Source organism: Lagenorhynchus albirostris, chromosome 10, assembly GCF_949774975.1.
Source record: "Lagenorhynchus albirostris chromosome 10, mLagAlb1.1, whole genome shotgun sequence".
Classification (NCBI taxonomy): domain Eukaryota; kingdom Metazoa; phylum Chordata; class Mammalia; order Artiodactyla; family Delphinidae; genus Lagenorhynchus; species Lagenorhynchus albirostris.
This window is the reverse complement of record NC_083104.1, coordinates 35,212,423-35,228,605: the sequence shown is the minus strand read 5'-3', so window position 1 is coordinate 35,228,605 and position 16,183 is coordinate 35,212,423. Positions and strand designations below refer to the sequence as shown.

The 16,183-nt window shown below is 52.2% G+C and overlaps 1 protein-coding gene across 3 annotated transcripts in view; it reads left to right on the top strand.

Moving 5' to 3' along the window:
* The window catches only part of CACNA1D (calcium voltage-gated channel subunit alpha1 D), a 318,418-nt gene that overhangs the window by 268,568 nt on the left and 33,667 nt on the right, over positions 1-16,183 (top strand). For 2 of the 3 annotated variants that reach the window (XM_060161573.1, XM_060161574.1), the window contains 8 exons: positions 592-675; positions 8,328-8,372; positions 8,786-8,914; positions 11,509-11,574; positions 13,253-13,344; positions 14,215-14,374; positions 14,948-15,075; positions 15,214-15,310. In XM_060161573.1, coding sequence (XP_060017556.1) covers positions 592-675; positions 8,328-8,372; positions 8,786-8,914; positions 11,509-11,574; positions 13,253-13,344; positions 14,215-14,374; positions 14,948-15,075; positions 15,214-15,310 — 801 coding nt within the window. The remainder of the gene's footprint in view (positions 1-591; positions 676-8,327; positions 8,373-8,785; positions 8,915-11,508; positions 11,575-13,252; positions 13,345-14,214; positions 14,375-14,947; positions 15,076-15,213; positions 15,311-16,183) is intronic. The other variant, XM_060161575.1, reaches the window with a different exon arrangement.

The window sequence follows — 16,183 nt, the reverse complement described above, 5'->3', positions numbered from 1 at the left end:
TGTGTGGTGTGTGTGTGTGGTGTGTGTGTGTGTCTGTGGTGTGTGTGTGTGTGTGTGGTGTGTGTGTCTCTGTGGTGTGTCTGTGTGTGGTGTGTGTGTGTCTGTGTGTGTGGTGTCTGTGTGTGGTGTGTCTGTGTCTGTGTGTGGTGTGTGTGTGCGTGTGGTGTGTGTGTGTATGGTGTGTGTGTCTGTGTGTGTGTGTGTGGTGTGTGTGTCTGTGTGTGGTGTGTGTGTGTGTGGTGTGTGTGTGTGTGGTGTGTCTGTGTGTGTCTGTGTGTGTGGTGTGTGTGTGTGGTGTGTGTCTGTGTGTGGTGTGTGTGTGTCTGTGTGGTGTGTCTGTCTGTGTGTGGTGTGTGTGTGTCTGTGTGTGTGGTGTGTGTGTGGGTCCATGCGCCCGTGGCCTCTCTCACACATGCAGGTGCCCTGCCCCGTGTCCCTCTGCACCGGTGGACGGTATGGTCGCTTCCCTTTGGCCCTCCCACCCCCCTGGTTGCCGTGGTTGCTGCGGGGCCCGGGTGTGACCCCACGTGGTCAGCGTGGCTTCTCCTTCCTACGTGCTCATAAACATCTGCCCCCGCCCGCTCTGTCCAGGGGTACTTTAGTGATGCCTGGAACACGTTTGACTCCCTCATCGTAATCGGCAGCATTGTAGACGTGGCGCTCAGCGAAGCTGACGTGAGTATGTGCCCGCCCGGGGCCACCTCCCATCCTGTCTCTGTCTGCACACCCGCCCGGCCCTGCACTGCATCACCTGGACAAGTCACAGAGCCCAGTCGTACTTGATTGAAAACCAGGAGTTTTCTAACGAGAGCTGCAGAGAAGAGGCCTTGTAGCGTAGAGCTTGATCCCCAGGCCTTTAGACACACATCACCTTTTGGAGGACTGACTGTTCTGCAGCGCTAAGCTGAGTCAGCGGTAGGCAGGGCAAGACAGGCGTCTCTAACTGTTTTCATTTGCTGTGTCAGAAGCAGTACCCGAAGTGATGTACCTATAACATGTTTGTTTTAGGGTGATTTTTCAAGTAGCCAGGTGGCTTGATGCTAGAATGTTCCCCTTTTATAACACTGTCCTTTTCTTCTTTTTTTCCTGTTGTGCTTCCTCTCTTCTGTGGCTTCTGAATGCTTGCTCTAACAGCACTATTTCACTGATGCATGGAACACTTTTGATGCCTTAATTGTTGTTGGTAGCGTCGTTGATATTGCTATAACTGAAGTGAATGTAAGTAGCAAATTTTGTGTCCTATAACCTCGTTAAGTCTAACGCAGAGGAGACCAGAAACCCTCCCCACGGATCTCTGTACACTTTAGAAATTCAAGCACACATTTACTGCAAAAGACTAAGAACACTTTGTCCTCTTCCCTCCCTCCCCCGGCCCCCCCATCCCCTTCCCCTGAATGAGAGTGGGGAAGTAAATGTAGAATTGCCATTTTGGAAGGAAAACCTTATTTTTAAAGAAGACCTTATTAAAATGTTAAGGGCTAGGAGTTAATTGTGTGGGTATGTGAACTCAGTAGCTGGGTGACCTTGGCAGGGCCCCTGGCTGCTTCGTGCCTCAGTTTTTTGAGCTGGAAAGCAGAGTTCATAACGTGTGCCCTGGTACCCACTGTGGGTCTGTGAAGGCACAGGAGGGAAACCCCACAGCCGTGCCCTGAGCACACGGCCACCGCTGCGGGTGTCCTCACCTGTACGCTGTGTCTGCTGAGCCCTACTGGTGACGCTGGGGAACATGCCTCTCCTAGCTCCCCAAATAGGGATGCAGATTGAAGGCTGCCCTGGGCCAGGGGAAGGAAGGCCTCGTGTATATTAGGAGAGGGTGTCAGCGCTCCCTTGTTGCACCCAGTTGAATCCTTTGTTGAGGAGCAGTGGTAGGTGGAGTGATCACCCCACCCAACCTTTAGGAAGCATCCTGAGAACCTTCCTCAAAATACAGAGGCTGCAGAAAGGGGAGCACCGCCTCCCACTGGCCCCTCTCAGATCTGACCCATGCCCAGACCGGGAGGGCCTGATGCGGGCAGAACTGGCCCTGCCCACCTGGTCTGTCCCCAGTTCATCAGCAGGCTTCCGTGGGTGCCCAGGTTGTGTGGAGCCCTTTGCAGGGACAGGTGGAGGATGGGGTGGGCTGCCGTGCTGTGCTGGCTTCCTGCTGCCCGGTGCCAACCTGGCCCTCCTCCCCCCATGCCTGGCTGGGCAGGGGTTGCCACGCTCTGCCTGTCTGACACCTGCGGGCTCATATGGTCCATCCTGGCGCCCAGACAGCCTGTACAGAATAAGAATGATGAGATCTATGCCACCACTCTGGGGGCCAGGCTGACTGTGGAGTGTAGAGTAGCAGGGCAGCGCTAGCCTGGACCTGGGCCTCAGTTCCCTCGTGGACCACTGAGATGAGTGATGTCTGCCCTCCCTGCTTCATAGGTACGTTGCAATGATAAAATGATAGGCATATTTGTGAAAATACTTGTTTAAACTCCCAAAGTGTTAGGGAGATACAATGGTATTATTTTAAATATGGATTTTCCTTGTAATAATAAGCGAAATGAACTGTAAGACATTACCATGTCCATGAGGGTGTGAGTTAAGCCTCATGACACTCAAATTCATGCCAAGACCAGGTACTGAAATGGTATTTTACTAGACTTAGGTACATAGATCTGCCAACCTCCATAAGCCCAGACTTATATAAATTCCACGTTACGTGAAATATTCCACAAGTCAGGTATAAAATTGCCATTTATCATGTGTGAATTACGCTTGGTTATAAACTAATCTGATGCTAACAGGAGAACATAGGACCCTCCCTGGGCTGCCAGGGGCTCTCTCCTGAGTTTATGACCAGACATCTGCCCGCTTAATCATCTCACCTCATAAAGCACTTACAGCCTCCATCAAAGTACCCTTACGTGAACAGTCTGGAACCAGTCAGAGGTGGTCTATAGTGGAAGTGAAAATATCATAAGTGACAATTTGAGCAGGTCTCCCTGGAGCGCTCCGTGCTTCACGTGGTGTGTAGGTGGTAGGGTCCATGCTTAGCTTCTGGGCACCAGGATGTGGCCAGGGTTTGTTCACCAAGCAGACAGCCCAGCTCTCTAATGCCTGACTCCCCGCGCTGGTGCACCGCCGACAGTACACGCGGCTTCCTGGCTGCCTCGCCGCGTGCTGGGGCTGAGCCCACTGTGCCTTCCCTCTGGTTCAGCCCTGCCCAGCAGTGTCTCAGACACGTCCGCCTTCACCTTCCATCAGTCAGGAAAGCCACAGGTCTATAAAAGCCCGCGCGAAATTTTTTAGTTAGCATTTGACTTTGGGGTTTCTGTATAATACAGGCTTTCCCTGGCATTCAGTCAGACTCGAAAACCCTAGCAGTCAGCATCCTCGTACTGTTTTTCAGTACGTGACCTTTCCCCTGGTCACAGGGAGCCTGAGACCAAACCTTCCTGAGCCGGGAGCAATGCGAGTTCAAGGCCCTGGCCCAGTAGAAAACCACCTTGGGGGACCTCAGCCTTTCTGTGCTGGGCCTCGGTGAAGAGGGGATGCTCAAGGCCACCTTCTCATCTATTCAGTCCTTCATCACATCTTTATTGGGCATCTACGACCCTCAGGCCACAGCACAAAGACAGGAGAGACTGGATGTCCTTAACCTCTGGTGACATAACTCTCTGAGTGTCGCCGGTGGTTCCTCTACACGCCCCTCCCCCCCCATGCCGCATTCCCTGGGAAGCAGCACACATCATTTCCCTCGGTGGCCCCGTCCCCCGCACTCCCGACTCAGCTGAGCGTGAATACCCTTGGTCCATTGTTGGCTGTTTTTAGCTGCCATAAGTCATCATTTTTTGCAATGTTTAACTTGCTGTGCTGTCTCTCCCAACCTCTGTTGCTCTTTCTTTTCTGTTGCCTAATCGATTTTCATGTTGGTTTTGTTTTTAGAAAATTGTAGCGGCAAGTATATATAAACATATATACGGTGAAGTCGTTGTTAAAGCAAAAGCACTCGAAAGACTGTATACTGGTCTTTCCCACCTTTGGTTTTCGCTGAGTTGCACAGGAGTGCTGTGGGTCGTGGTCATCTAAATTGTTTGCTGTGCCCCATTTCGTTGTCTCCAGCCCGGGGCCTGAGCCGGGGCCGTCTTGGTCAGTCACGCTTGGCTCTGTGACATGGCAGCATAGCCTTCAAGAATGAACGATGTGGCCTGGAAATGAGAAATTGAGCTTGCGTTTGTCTTCTTCGCAAAAACATTTTGGATGGCCCTTCCTGTTGTCCTGCTTGCATGCTCACCTGGCCCTCTCCATCCTGCCGCCCCCTCCCATGACCCCTACCCTGCCACGGTCATGGTTTGGTAGCTGTCGTGGACTTGTCTTCATCACAGTTGGTCATAATGTCATCGAGCTGCTAAAATGTCAGATGAGGACTGGCAGGCTCGGTTTTGCTCCTTCTTCGATGCCTGTTTGTTCCTTGAATGGAGAGATGATCCAGCATCATGTTCTCCCTAACCTGGGAAATGGCTGTTGCTGACATTTAGTCTTTCCAATTATCATTATTGGCGGGGAGGCCAAACACTTGTTTAGCAGCCGTGTCTGCATTGTTATTACTTAAGAGCATGTACAAAGTCAGTAGGGAGGTCGCTCCCAGGGACCTAAGAATTGTCGCTGACCTGTCGTGTACCCGGGGTGGACCAGGGGGCCCACAGCTCCACTCAGCCTCTCGTTCTAAAGCCACAGTCAGCTTGTTCAGCCCTCCATGCTGTGTGCTAACCCTTTTCTAGGGACCAGGTCGCTGGTTTCTGGAGACAAACTCAGCAATCCCAAATACAGAAGCCTTCCGTCCCAGAGGTGTTAATACCAGGTCAGAAGTAGTCAGAGAGAGGCTCCCCAGCAAGAGCTCTCCAGGATGCCTCAGGGTAACTGGTTTGCCTCCTGTCTGAATTGGAAAACGGCATCCTTTCAGCTTTTCTAGGAAGAGATGGGAATTAATGCGTAAATGCAGACTGATCCCTTTGCACTTGGGCAACTCAGGGCCCATTTGCCTTCCGGAGTCGCAGGGGGTTGGCCCAGAGCCTACACGGCAAGAGCCTGCGTGGGAGCCCTGTGGGAAGAGCCTGCGTGGGAGCCCTGTGGGAAGAGCCTGCGTGGGAGCCCTGTGGGAAGAGCCTGCGTGGGAGCCCTGTGGGAAGAGCCTGCGTGGGAGCCCTGTGGGAAGAGCCTGCGTGGGAGCCCTGTGGGAAGAGCCTGCGTGGGAGCCCTGTGGGAAGAGCCTGCGTGGGAGCCCTGTGGGAAGAGCCTGCGTGGGAGCCCTGTGGGAAGGAGCCCTGTGGGAAGGAGCCCTGTGGGAAGGAGCCCTGTGGGAAGGAGCCCTGTGGGAAGGAGCTTTCCAGACTCTGGCACGTGGTGTGGCTTCCTAAGGCTGAGGGGCCATTTCCCTGTAGGGTTTCCACATGAAGACGGTGGCATCTCGGGAAGGAGTTACCGAGGTCCTCTAGTCCAGGCCCTGGGATGACACTGGAATTCCATCTCATGAAACATCATCCAGCCCCTAGTGCTGTCAGTGGAAAGCTCCCTGGGGAGTGAGACCTTCCCTAGTCCCACAGCCTCTGGGCGTGTCCTGCGGTTGATCCCGGGAGTGGCAGCTTGCTCACGGTCCTTTTCCGCCCTGCACCAGCTCCCTGTGTCTCTGAGCCTCCTCCACCCGCCCCTTGTAAGGAAGATGGGGATGGCAGCCACTCTCCTTGCATCCATCTGAGTACTGAAGCCCCATCAACTCCAGAGGAGCCCATTGCTTAGCTGTAACAGCCGGAATGGGCTTTCCCGGTGGCCGCATTCTGTGTCGCCCCTCCAGACCTAAAGGGAATGAGCTGCTGTGGGTGACCAGCTGAAGACATGGCCCAGCTTTGCCCTGGCCTTGGGCTGCTGCTCCTGGCTCTGGCTGTATGTTGGAACCACCTGGGAAAGCTTGGGGCCACCCCAGATCAATTCAGTAAGAAGCTTTGGGGTGAGAGCCAGGCATCAGAGTTTTCAAAGATCTCCCCAGGCAGTTCCAGTGGGTAGCCCAGGGTTGAGAGCTGGCCTGCCCTTTTCATCAGACTGGCGTTTGTAGTTCAGGCAAAGCCATCCTCGGGGTCCCTCCATTTGTAAGATATTTTAGCAACTTGTACTTTCCCCCGGTGCTACCAGTGACACCCTCCCCTGCCCAGTCCTCCCTGCCCAGTGAGGCATGTGGGGGGGGTGTCACAGGCTGCACTGGGGGTGCACGCAGCCTGGTGTGCCATTTGCTCTGTCCTTCCTTTCTTGCATGTTGTGCTGCCTTGTCCCTCCACAAATGCTGTCTTTTCCTCTTCTTTGTTTTTTTGAGCAAAAGACTACCCATGGTTTCAAGTTCATAGGCCAAGATTTGTCATACTTCAAAGATAGCAGTTGAAAAAGAGATGTGCCCTTCAAAAGTCAGTTTGGCTACTAACTTTCTCCTGTCACAAGGGGAGTGTAAAAGGTCTGTCAGACTTGGCGTGGGCTAGGGAGGGGCCAGCAGAAGAGGCTTGGGCCAGGTCATGGCCAGAAAGAGTGTCTTCCCCGACCACCCAGCCTCCTTATTCTCTTGTAAGTCCAACACACAAGTTATAGACATGGCAGAAATATACTATAGAGTGTTCTGTCTTATGCACACTCTGGTCCCCTTGAGCATAGGCAAGTGCACACACACACACACACACACACACACACACACACACACTCACACTCCAGCTGTATGGGTCAGACTGGAACCTCCTGCACACAGCCCTTAGGGAGTTGGTGTGGGCAAGCATGAGAACTTGGGAAAACAAATACCTTCATTTGCCAAAGTCATGAGTTAAAAACCATCATCTGTCCTTTTAAGGAGATGTGATCCCTTTTGAGATGAGATGATAGAAGGGATGTAAAAAGAGTGACCAGGCTTTGACCAACCCATTGCAGAGGTCACGTTCCGAGCATCCCAGGCGAAGCAGGGACTCCTTTTTAACCCCATCAGAACCCATTAGTCCTGGCTTAGTGATCTCGTAGAATTTCAGTTGTGATGTGATGTGCCCAGACTCCTTCTATTTTATGAATTTTATAGCGTTTTAGCTTTGAGCTCAGGAGGCAGCCACTGACGAGAGTGAGACTCCAGGACGGAGTTTTTCCTTCCCTGTATCTCCCCGGGGGGAGAGCCCATCAGATTAGGGTGTGCATCCGTGCGCACACACAGCCCTTAGCTGTACAGACCCACCGTGCAGAGAGGCTCCCTAGGGCCCTGGAGAGCACCCAGGGGTTCTGGGCCCCCGGTGAGAAGAGCTTCCTTCCTTTGTTGGCTTCTGGGTCGACCAGCTGCTTCAGCAGAGGTGACCCCGCTGAAGGGGAAAAAAAAAAAAAGGCCGTCATTTCCTGACTCTTGTTCAGCCTTTACTGTTTAATTTAAAGATGGCTCCTGACACAGCCTCTGCATTCTCATAAACACTTACTGAACCTCTAATGAGTGCCAGACACCATGCTGGGCACTGAGTGGAGTGAGGCAAGGTCCCTGCCCCCTGGGGGCTCACAGACTGAGTGGGGAGGCCGGTGACCACAGGGCGACGAGGGCTGGGATTCTGCACCCTGGGGCCCAAGTGACAGGAGCCCAGCCAGACCTCAGGTGAGACAGCACTGCGGAAGCTCAGGGAACGCTGGTGCTAAGCAGCTTCTTCCCAAGAGTCACCCAGAGCTGAGCCTTCTTGGTGGGGCAGTGAAGGCTTCTGGAGGGAAACCAGCCCCTCTCCTGCTTGCCCTGACTCAGTCTGCCCAGCTCCTCGGCAGCCCCGCCAGTGAGGGCCCATCGGACGCACGCCGCCCAGCTGCGCGGCCCCAGGAGTAGAGTGGGGCAGGGGAGGTCTGTGGAGCGCAGGCAGCCGCCACTCTGCCCTGTTTGGTGGAGTCACCCTGTTCCTCAGGGTTAGGAATGGCCTGCCTCAGAGCAGTTAGGTCCTCAGACCCACAAGCCTGACTAAAACAAGAGAACCAGTCTTCCCATGAGAAGCAGAATCCCAGTCTGCATTTCTGTGCCTGGGGACAACTGAGGTCTTGCAGCGTTGTCCTTTACTAGATGTCTTTCAGTCTTGAAACATCCTGTCCTGGGGTGTGAATTAGAAAGCCGTAGTGTCTGAGCCTGCATCAGTGGCTGCCCACCCTCACGTCCAGTTGCGAGCAGTTCCCGTGGCATTTCCTCAGGGAGGGAGCAGATGTGTCATCCTCAGACATGAACCACAGATTTTTTTTTTTAAATGGGGGGACACCCTCCTGAACCCTTGCTTCCTTCCAAGTTCATTAATACATGTTCAATCTTTGATTTCTTAAAGCCAACTGAAAGTGAAAATGTCCCTGTCCCAACTGCTACACCTGGGGTAAGACCAGTGACTAGTCTCCAGGGGCTGGGCCTTTTCCTTCAGTTTATTTGGCCATGTCGAGTTTTCCACTAGTTGTTCTGTATTCTCCATGATTGTCCTTTCAGAACAGTGTCTGCAGTGGTTTGCATTCATCGTCAGTGTCCAGTACTCTTGACCAGACCAGTGTCCTCCTCTTAACACACTAGACCACGTGGACATGCATGTGCTGTGTGGACCCAGGGTTTCCCAAGCCCTGTGTTGTTAGCATGTAACTTTTCCTCTCATATCATGCTTTTTGAGGTGAAAAGGCCCTAGAAACACATCTTCAATTCTTACCTCTGCCACCTCTGTGTGCATCTGTTGCTGTTTTTCTGAAAGTGTTGCATGTTCTACTTTCCATTGGGTTTGACCTCTCCATGATAACCCTTCAGAACTCTGAAGAGAGCAATAGAATCTCCATCACCTTTTTCCGTCTTTTCCGAGTGATGCGACTGGTGAAGCTTCTCAGCAGGGGGGAAGGCATCCGGACACTGCTGTGGACTTTTATTAAGTCCTTCCAGGTAAGAGCCATGCCAAGGGCTTCTTTGTCTTTGAAGATCATATGTAAGTCAGTGGTTGTCCCCTGTTGTGGAGGATCCGGACTCCTTTCTGCAGGACTGCTGTGATCGCCTAGGTCCAGAGAGGACCTGGAATGCTGAGGAGACGGGCCCAGCATTGCTTGGATAAATCGAATAGGATTACTTGCTTAAGGAAGCAGAAGAGAAAGCAGTAACGCCTGCAGCTGAGAAATCTGCAGCACTTCTGAGATGGATTGATGTACGGGGCTCCCCGCACCTCAGTCCTCCCCAGGATGCCCGGGATGAATGGTGATGTGTGAGAGAGGGAGGGTCCCAGCCGACCCCTGGAAGCCTCATAAGGCTGCGGCAGTCCTGTCCGTTGGCTAATCTAGATACAAATCAGAGACTACTTGGCCTTGGCCAGCACACCATCCCCCGTCCTGGGTTAGCCAGTGCCTGGGAGGATTACAGAGTGAAGGGCCCCTGAGTGTAAGCCAGGTCCCCTTTGTCATCTATGGCTTTCCAGCCTGGTGCAGCCTGGTTCTTGGCTGTTCCAAACAGAACCCAGCTTCTCCTGTACCTTCCAGCACCCCACCCTAGATGTTCTGGTCTTCCGGACTTACTCTGCTGGGGAGGGGGGCACAGATTCTTATTAAGAGGTGCACTGCATGGGGGAGTTTGCAGATGTGCACGAACTTTAGAAAATGAGTCATGGATCTTCATTTCTTTACCTTTTGACTTTTTAATTCAAAAGTAGTAAATGCTCACATTAACAAATGAAGTTATTCGAAGATACACAAAGAACAACCCCATCGGCTCTGAGGAAACTGGTGTTCATATCCCAGGAAACATTTTTCCACAGTGGGTAGAATTTTAACAGGTAAAGAGGAGAAGGGTTGGCATCTGGGGAAGGAGGTAGATCCAGAAACTCAAAGAAGGAAAATCGCAAGTCCTGTTGGGGAAAATGAGACTATAGGAGGAGCCGGGATGCAGCTCTGAGAGAGGCAGGGCAGGTGGGGGGCCTCGAGCAGGTGAGCCTCGGTCCCGGAAAGGGATTAAATCCTAGACGGTTGTTATTAATACAAAGTACCAACGTTTGTGAATGAACTGCTATAAAAATAGAATGGTTCATGCAATAACGTCATTGCTACATTAAACTTTTTTTAAAAAGTTTTGGTCACTCTAAGATGAATTCGTGTCACAGAGACATGACCACACGTGACCATTCATGTCCATAAAAACTGAGAAACGGTGCCAGCAGAGTTCTTAAACATTTGCTCGTCTAGGGAGGAAACGCACGCTGCTGTGGCAAGGACAGCCTGACACGAGCCCTGCGGGACGCTGTTAACCAGTCCAGTTGTCAGGATGGTGCTACTGCCCTGGGCCAAGCTGGCAGTCACAGATCCAGAGCCGGCACAAGTCGGAAGGGTTTTTAGCCCCTGGCTTTCTGATGACCTTTCTCAGATAGGAGAGCAAGCGGAGGCTTTATGCATGTGAGCTTGGCCTTAAGTTTAACAATATGGGCCCTCCTTGGAGGCGTGCCAAGCACACAGACATCTTCTGTCACCTGAGATGAGGGAGACAGCAGTTGAGGAGCCTTGGATTAAAAGACCAGTGGTGGGCTTCCCTGGTGGCGCAGTGGTTGGAATCCGCCTGCCGTTGCAGGGGATGCGGGTTCGAGTGCTGGTCCGGGAAGACCCCGCATGCCATGGAGCAACCAGGCCCTTGCGCCACAGCTGCTGTGCCTGCGTTCTAGAGCCACTGAGGCCCGCCCACTTAGAGCCCCTGCTCCGCAACAAGAGAAGCCACCGCAATGAGAAGCCCGTGCACCGCAACGAAGAGGAGCCCCTGCTCGCCGCAACTAGAGAAAGCCCGTGCGCAGCAACGAAGACACAATGCAGCCCAAAATTGAATAAATTTAAAACAAACAAACAAAAAACGGTGGTCTGACCCGACACATGTGCTTATATTTGATGTTCCTAAGGAGAGCCCAGGCTTGGTGACCACACAGCTAGCTCCTTTTCTTCCCTGGCCCAGCCCCCAGCTCTGCGGTTCTTTCGGAAAGAGTGCATTTTAAGAAAGGTGTCTTGCTTTCTACAGCCACAGCCAGAAAGTGGTTCTTCCCCTCTGACCCAATAATTCCACTCCTAAGGCTTCACCCTAAGGAAGTACTTAAGCAGATGCAAGGTGATTTTGCATAAAGATGTTCCTTTGCGAAAGAGCCCCTTGCCCCCACCCCAAACACGCCCACAAAAGAAAGCAGAAGCGATCTAATTGTCTAGCACGCTGGAATTGTTTCATCAATTACAGTCGTTTCTGAGAGCAACACTGTTTAGGATTAGGACGCACTGTTAACAACTGTGGAAAGCACGTCCTGCCTGCAGCTTCATAACCCGAGGTGTGCATGGGCTGCTGTCCTCAGGGCTGAAGCCGGGCTGCCGGGCTGGGGTTTAAAAAGCTCTTCCTCACTATTGATGTCCTTACAATATAACATGGAAAAGAATAGAGCGTGTGCCCCATGTGGGCCTTCAGTCTGCCCCCAAGCCATCCGGGGGGACAGGATGTTCGCGCTGAGCCAAGCGCTGCTTCTCTTCCAGGCGCTCCCGTATGTCGCCCTTCTCATCGCCATGCTGTTCTTCATCTACGCGGTTATCGGCATGCAGGTACGCTCCAGCGCCTCTCCCCCGGGTCCCCTTTGCTACGTCGCCCCAGATCTGTGGCAGGCTGTACCTTGGCCAGGTGGACTGGACAGACAGGTCATGAGTTTTCAGCCTTGGCTGCTGAAGAGCTGTAAAGATGAAAAGGACGTGGCCCTGCAGGAGAGAGCCTGAGCCAGCGAGAGCCGGGCTCAGAAGGGCATGCGGAGGCTGGAATAGGTCAGAGGAAGCTGGGTTTAGGGCACTCCCCACCCCCAATCTGGGTCTGAGGGGAGCCAACTGATTGAGAAAACCCATCGTTGATTGTAGCAACAGCAAATGCTGTACTGAGAAAAGCCATAATTGTCCTATTTTCTGCATCAAAGTTGCTAAGAAGATATGAGTGATACAAAAGTCTGTATCATCTGAAAGCATTACAAACTATTTCTAGATGCTGGGGCTGAACTGGAGCCATTATCTTGCCTCAGAAGCGCCCCTCTAAAAAGAAGCGTGAAACCAGGCTCTTCTGTGGCCTGGTCCTGGCTGAGGGGCTGTGGGACGCTCCCCAGCTCCTCCTGAGGTGGGGAAGGGGACATAGGAGCTTCCCTAACAGCTGAGCCCTAGCGCAGAGTGGGCGGGTAGGGGGCAGAGCCCCCTGGAGGAGAGGGAGGTGGAGGACCCTGTGGCCCTGGACCTCCCCGGGGTCCCTCTGCCACGCTCTCTGCTGGTTCAGGTGCAGCCTTTCAGGTAAGGGAGGGCTGTGAGTGAAAAAGAGGTGAAGTATTCCCGCAGCAGAGAAATGGTGGTACGTGCTTTTTTATTCTGAAGGCAGAGAAGCATTTGCAAGTGACTAGGACTTTTACCAGGGGTTTTGAACGAAGAGGCCGTGTGCTCGAGCCCCTGTAATTTAGCAGCTTGTGACGCCATGGGCCCCAAAGGGTCTTTTATGCCATAATGTCCTCGTATAAAACTTAAGTGGCCGCAGAGAACTGGAAACCGCATCTCGCACACCACCCCCGTGTTCACTCAAGAGCCTTTGCCGGCCATCAGTGTCTTCGAAAATGTCAGTCTGCTTCTGTATTCCCCACGCGTGAAGAATTTACTAACTTCTCCTGGCCCTTAAGGCAAAGCCAACCCTCCTTCCCATGGCCCACCGGCCCCCCAGGCTTTTCTGCAGCCTGGTCCTTGGGCCGTTCGTCACCCTCACATTCTTTTCATTTCCTGGAGCACCCGGGCCACGTCGCCTCTGCTCCTTTGCAGGTCGTGCTCCCTCTGCCTGGAGCATTCTTCACCCTCCTTGTCACCTGACTGGCTTCTCCTTCCCCTTCAGTTCTGGGCCTTAGCCTCACTCTCCCTGGAGGCCTTCCCTGACCCCAGCCCCAGCCTCAGGGATCCTGTGAGCCTCTTCTGTGCTTCCCCGTCGGGCTGGACCAGCCCAGCTCCCATCTGAAGAGGCTGCCGGTCTGGTTACTTTTTGCATCCCTTCCCCAGGCTAGGAGCTCCTTGAGCTGAGAATGTGCCCAGCGGTTAGCACCGAGCCCAGCGTATCTTAGTGGGATGAATAAAGTTCCAGGGACTCTGGGTATTGACCAAACTTGAGTTCTAAATTCACATATGGAGGCGTGTGTTTTTTTCTTTCTTTTTTTTTTTTTTTCGGTATGACAAAATCTTTTCTTTTTTTTCCCCTAATAATTTCTCTCTCTAGATGTTTGGGAAAGTTGCCATGAGAGATAACAACCAGATCAACAGGAACAACAATTTCCAGACCTTTCCCCAAGCCGTACTGCTGCTCTTCAGGTGACTGAGTCCAGCCCGGAGCAAGTCTCTCTGGTTCTGGGCTCCAGAGCAGCAGAGGACCCGGGTTCTTAAAGCATTTGGTCATGGTGGCCTTGTGTATCTGTTGGTTTTGTACTATTAAACAGACACGGTAGCATTTTAGTCACAGAGGAATTTTGCAGGCTTTTGGCCATTCCCATCGTGATTGGCTTAAGGTTTTCCACTTGGGAGTGAGTAGGTCTCTTGAGCCGCTGAGAAGGTGTGGGGTGTGTGCTTACACATGGGCGCGTGTGCTCAAACAACCGGGAAAATGAAAATTTAGCAGGAATGTAGAGGCCTTTTGCACAGTCAGTGGGGAGCATCCTGAGATGTGCAGTTTCAAACTTTATGGGATTGTTTTTAACTCCATTGAATAGCTTTGTAAACAAAGCGCCTTAAAGTGAGAGAACTTTCTAGAAACCATACAAGCAAGTCCTAATGACTGGAGAGCAAGTTCTTTGTAAGTTAGTTTCCAGTTCTTTGCTTTCAACAGAATCAAATGGGGATCTAATCGAGTTGTCAGATGGTAGGTCATTAAAAATAATAATCGTTTAAAAATTGTAACATAAGTGTTTAAAGGAGAGGAGGCCACAAAACAAACATCCCTTTATACAAAAAGAATTGATGTGCTTCTATCAAGTGACTGATATAAATCAAAGGGAGTTGCAACAGGGCCTCCCTTACTGATGTAAGTTGCATTTGAAAATAAGTAGGAATTTTCACTAAATCAAACTGGCTTTCCCCCCAAAGTACTTAGGTTTTGGTCTAATTAAAAAAATTTTCTTTTCTTAGAATTTCTTAAAGATCTAAGCCTCAAATGCCTTCTTTGTTTCTTTGCTTAATCTAAAAAAGGTGTGCGACGGGGGAGGCCTGGCAGGAAATCATGCTGGCCTGCCTCCCGGGAAAGCTCTGTGACCCCGAGTCCGATTACAACCCCGGGGAGGAGTACACCTGCGGGAGCAACTTTGCCATTGTTTATTTCATCAGTTTTTACATGCTCTGCGCATTTCTGGTAAGTGATCAGAATAGCCACCCTACCACCAATGGACACATATTCATGTAGCATTTGGGATTCAGACCAATGACGTTGCCCCGTCAAATAGCTGTGGGGTATTTTATGCTGACGAGCAGTCTAGACTCCACTGGGCCGTCGAGGTTTTGCTGAGCGAGGCCTGTGTTACTAGCGCCTTTGGTGTGAGCAGGGGTTGGGTGCTCGCTAACAGGCTTCACCATCCCAGCTTCTTAGGGCTGCTGGTTCCTTTATAATAAAAAATCTCAACGCCACTGCACATAGTAGTGACTTACGAGAGTGAGTTATGTGGTGGCAAATTATAACACTGCAGTGTGTTTCAAAAGGTCAGACAGTACATTCCCCCCTGCCCTCCCCTGGGCCTATACCCAAACCATTTTGGAAAGCTAGAAGTCTGCCATTTCCTTAAACGTTCTCCAGAATGAAAGATTTTCAGCCTCTCTAGGAGAAATGGGTCCAAATGTCTTGTGACCCTTACAATTAGGAAGCACTCAGTAGGGTTGAACCCAGCTCATCCCGCTACAGCTGAAACGCCCTCCTGATTGGCTTTTACAGATCATCAACCTGTTTGTGGCTGTCATCATGGACAATTTCGATTATCTGACCCGGGACTGGTCTATTCTGGGGCCTCACCATTTAGACGAATTCAAAAGAATATGGTCCGAATATGACCCCGAGGCAAAGTAGGTTGAAGAGAAGGCCATCTGGCTTGTGTGGGCTGTTTCTGGATGTTGGGTGTGCTTTCCTGTGGAAGGTGGGATGGACCGAAGGCCCCGGCCTGCTGGTGCTGCCCTGCCCCTCATGCCGTACTTTGTCTCCAGGGGAAGAATCAAGCACCTGGACGTGGTCACTCTGCTCCGCCGCATCCAGCCCCCCCTGGGGTTTGGGAAATTGTGTCCACACAGGGTAGCCTGCAAGGTAAGTGTCCTGTTGGTGTCCCTGACGGCCTCGCTTGCAGGAACTCCCTGCTTTAGTCAACAAACCCTTACTAAGTGATGTTCTGTGGAGCCTGCTGGCAGGCACTGGAGATGCCGAGGTGAATGACGTGTGGTTGCTGTCCTTGAGGAGTTCTCAGCTGTGTAACTCTTAGGTCACCCTGTCAGCCAACAATAAGAACAGGAAGGGAATTGCGTAATTTGTCACTGGGTAGAAGGAGGGGATGGTGACATTTGCATCAGGTCCAGCAGGAGAGAAGTAGGAGTTTGTCACGGGGAAGGGCATCGCAGAAAGGGAGCCCAGGGAGCCCAGACGTGGAGGCAAGAGAATGGAGAGTCGGTGTGGCTGGAACGCAAGAGGAGGTGGCAGAAGGCCTCAGGCCCAATCTGAGTGTAGCTGCGAGGAGCCTTCTGTGCTATGCTGAGTCCCATGGAAGAAACAGGAGGAGACATCCATTCTAGAAAGTTGACTCTTGGCAATGGAGAAGTGAACTAGGGACAGGAGAACACCCAGGAGAGCTGTTGCATTATCTCACTGTGAAGTACCGAGAGCCAGAAGGAAGTGGGCATGGAGAGGAGGGGATGGCTTAGGGATCTACTTAGGGAGTAGAGTGGAGAGGACTTGGTGGCCCGGACGTTTCCTAATTTGCGTGATGGTGCACGCAGTGACGTGCCCCTCGTGTGCATCCGGCGGTGGCGTCTCGGGGATGGATTCAGATCTCCTGCGGAAACCGCACTCCTCCTCGGACGGGACTCGAACCCGTCCGCACCTCAGATGGAGACTTGAACCCACAACTCCTGACTTAGGAGGGGACTTGAACCCACTGTCTCTTAGTTCAAACCACTCACCTGGTGT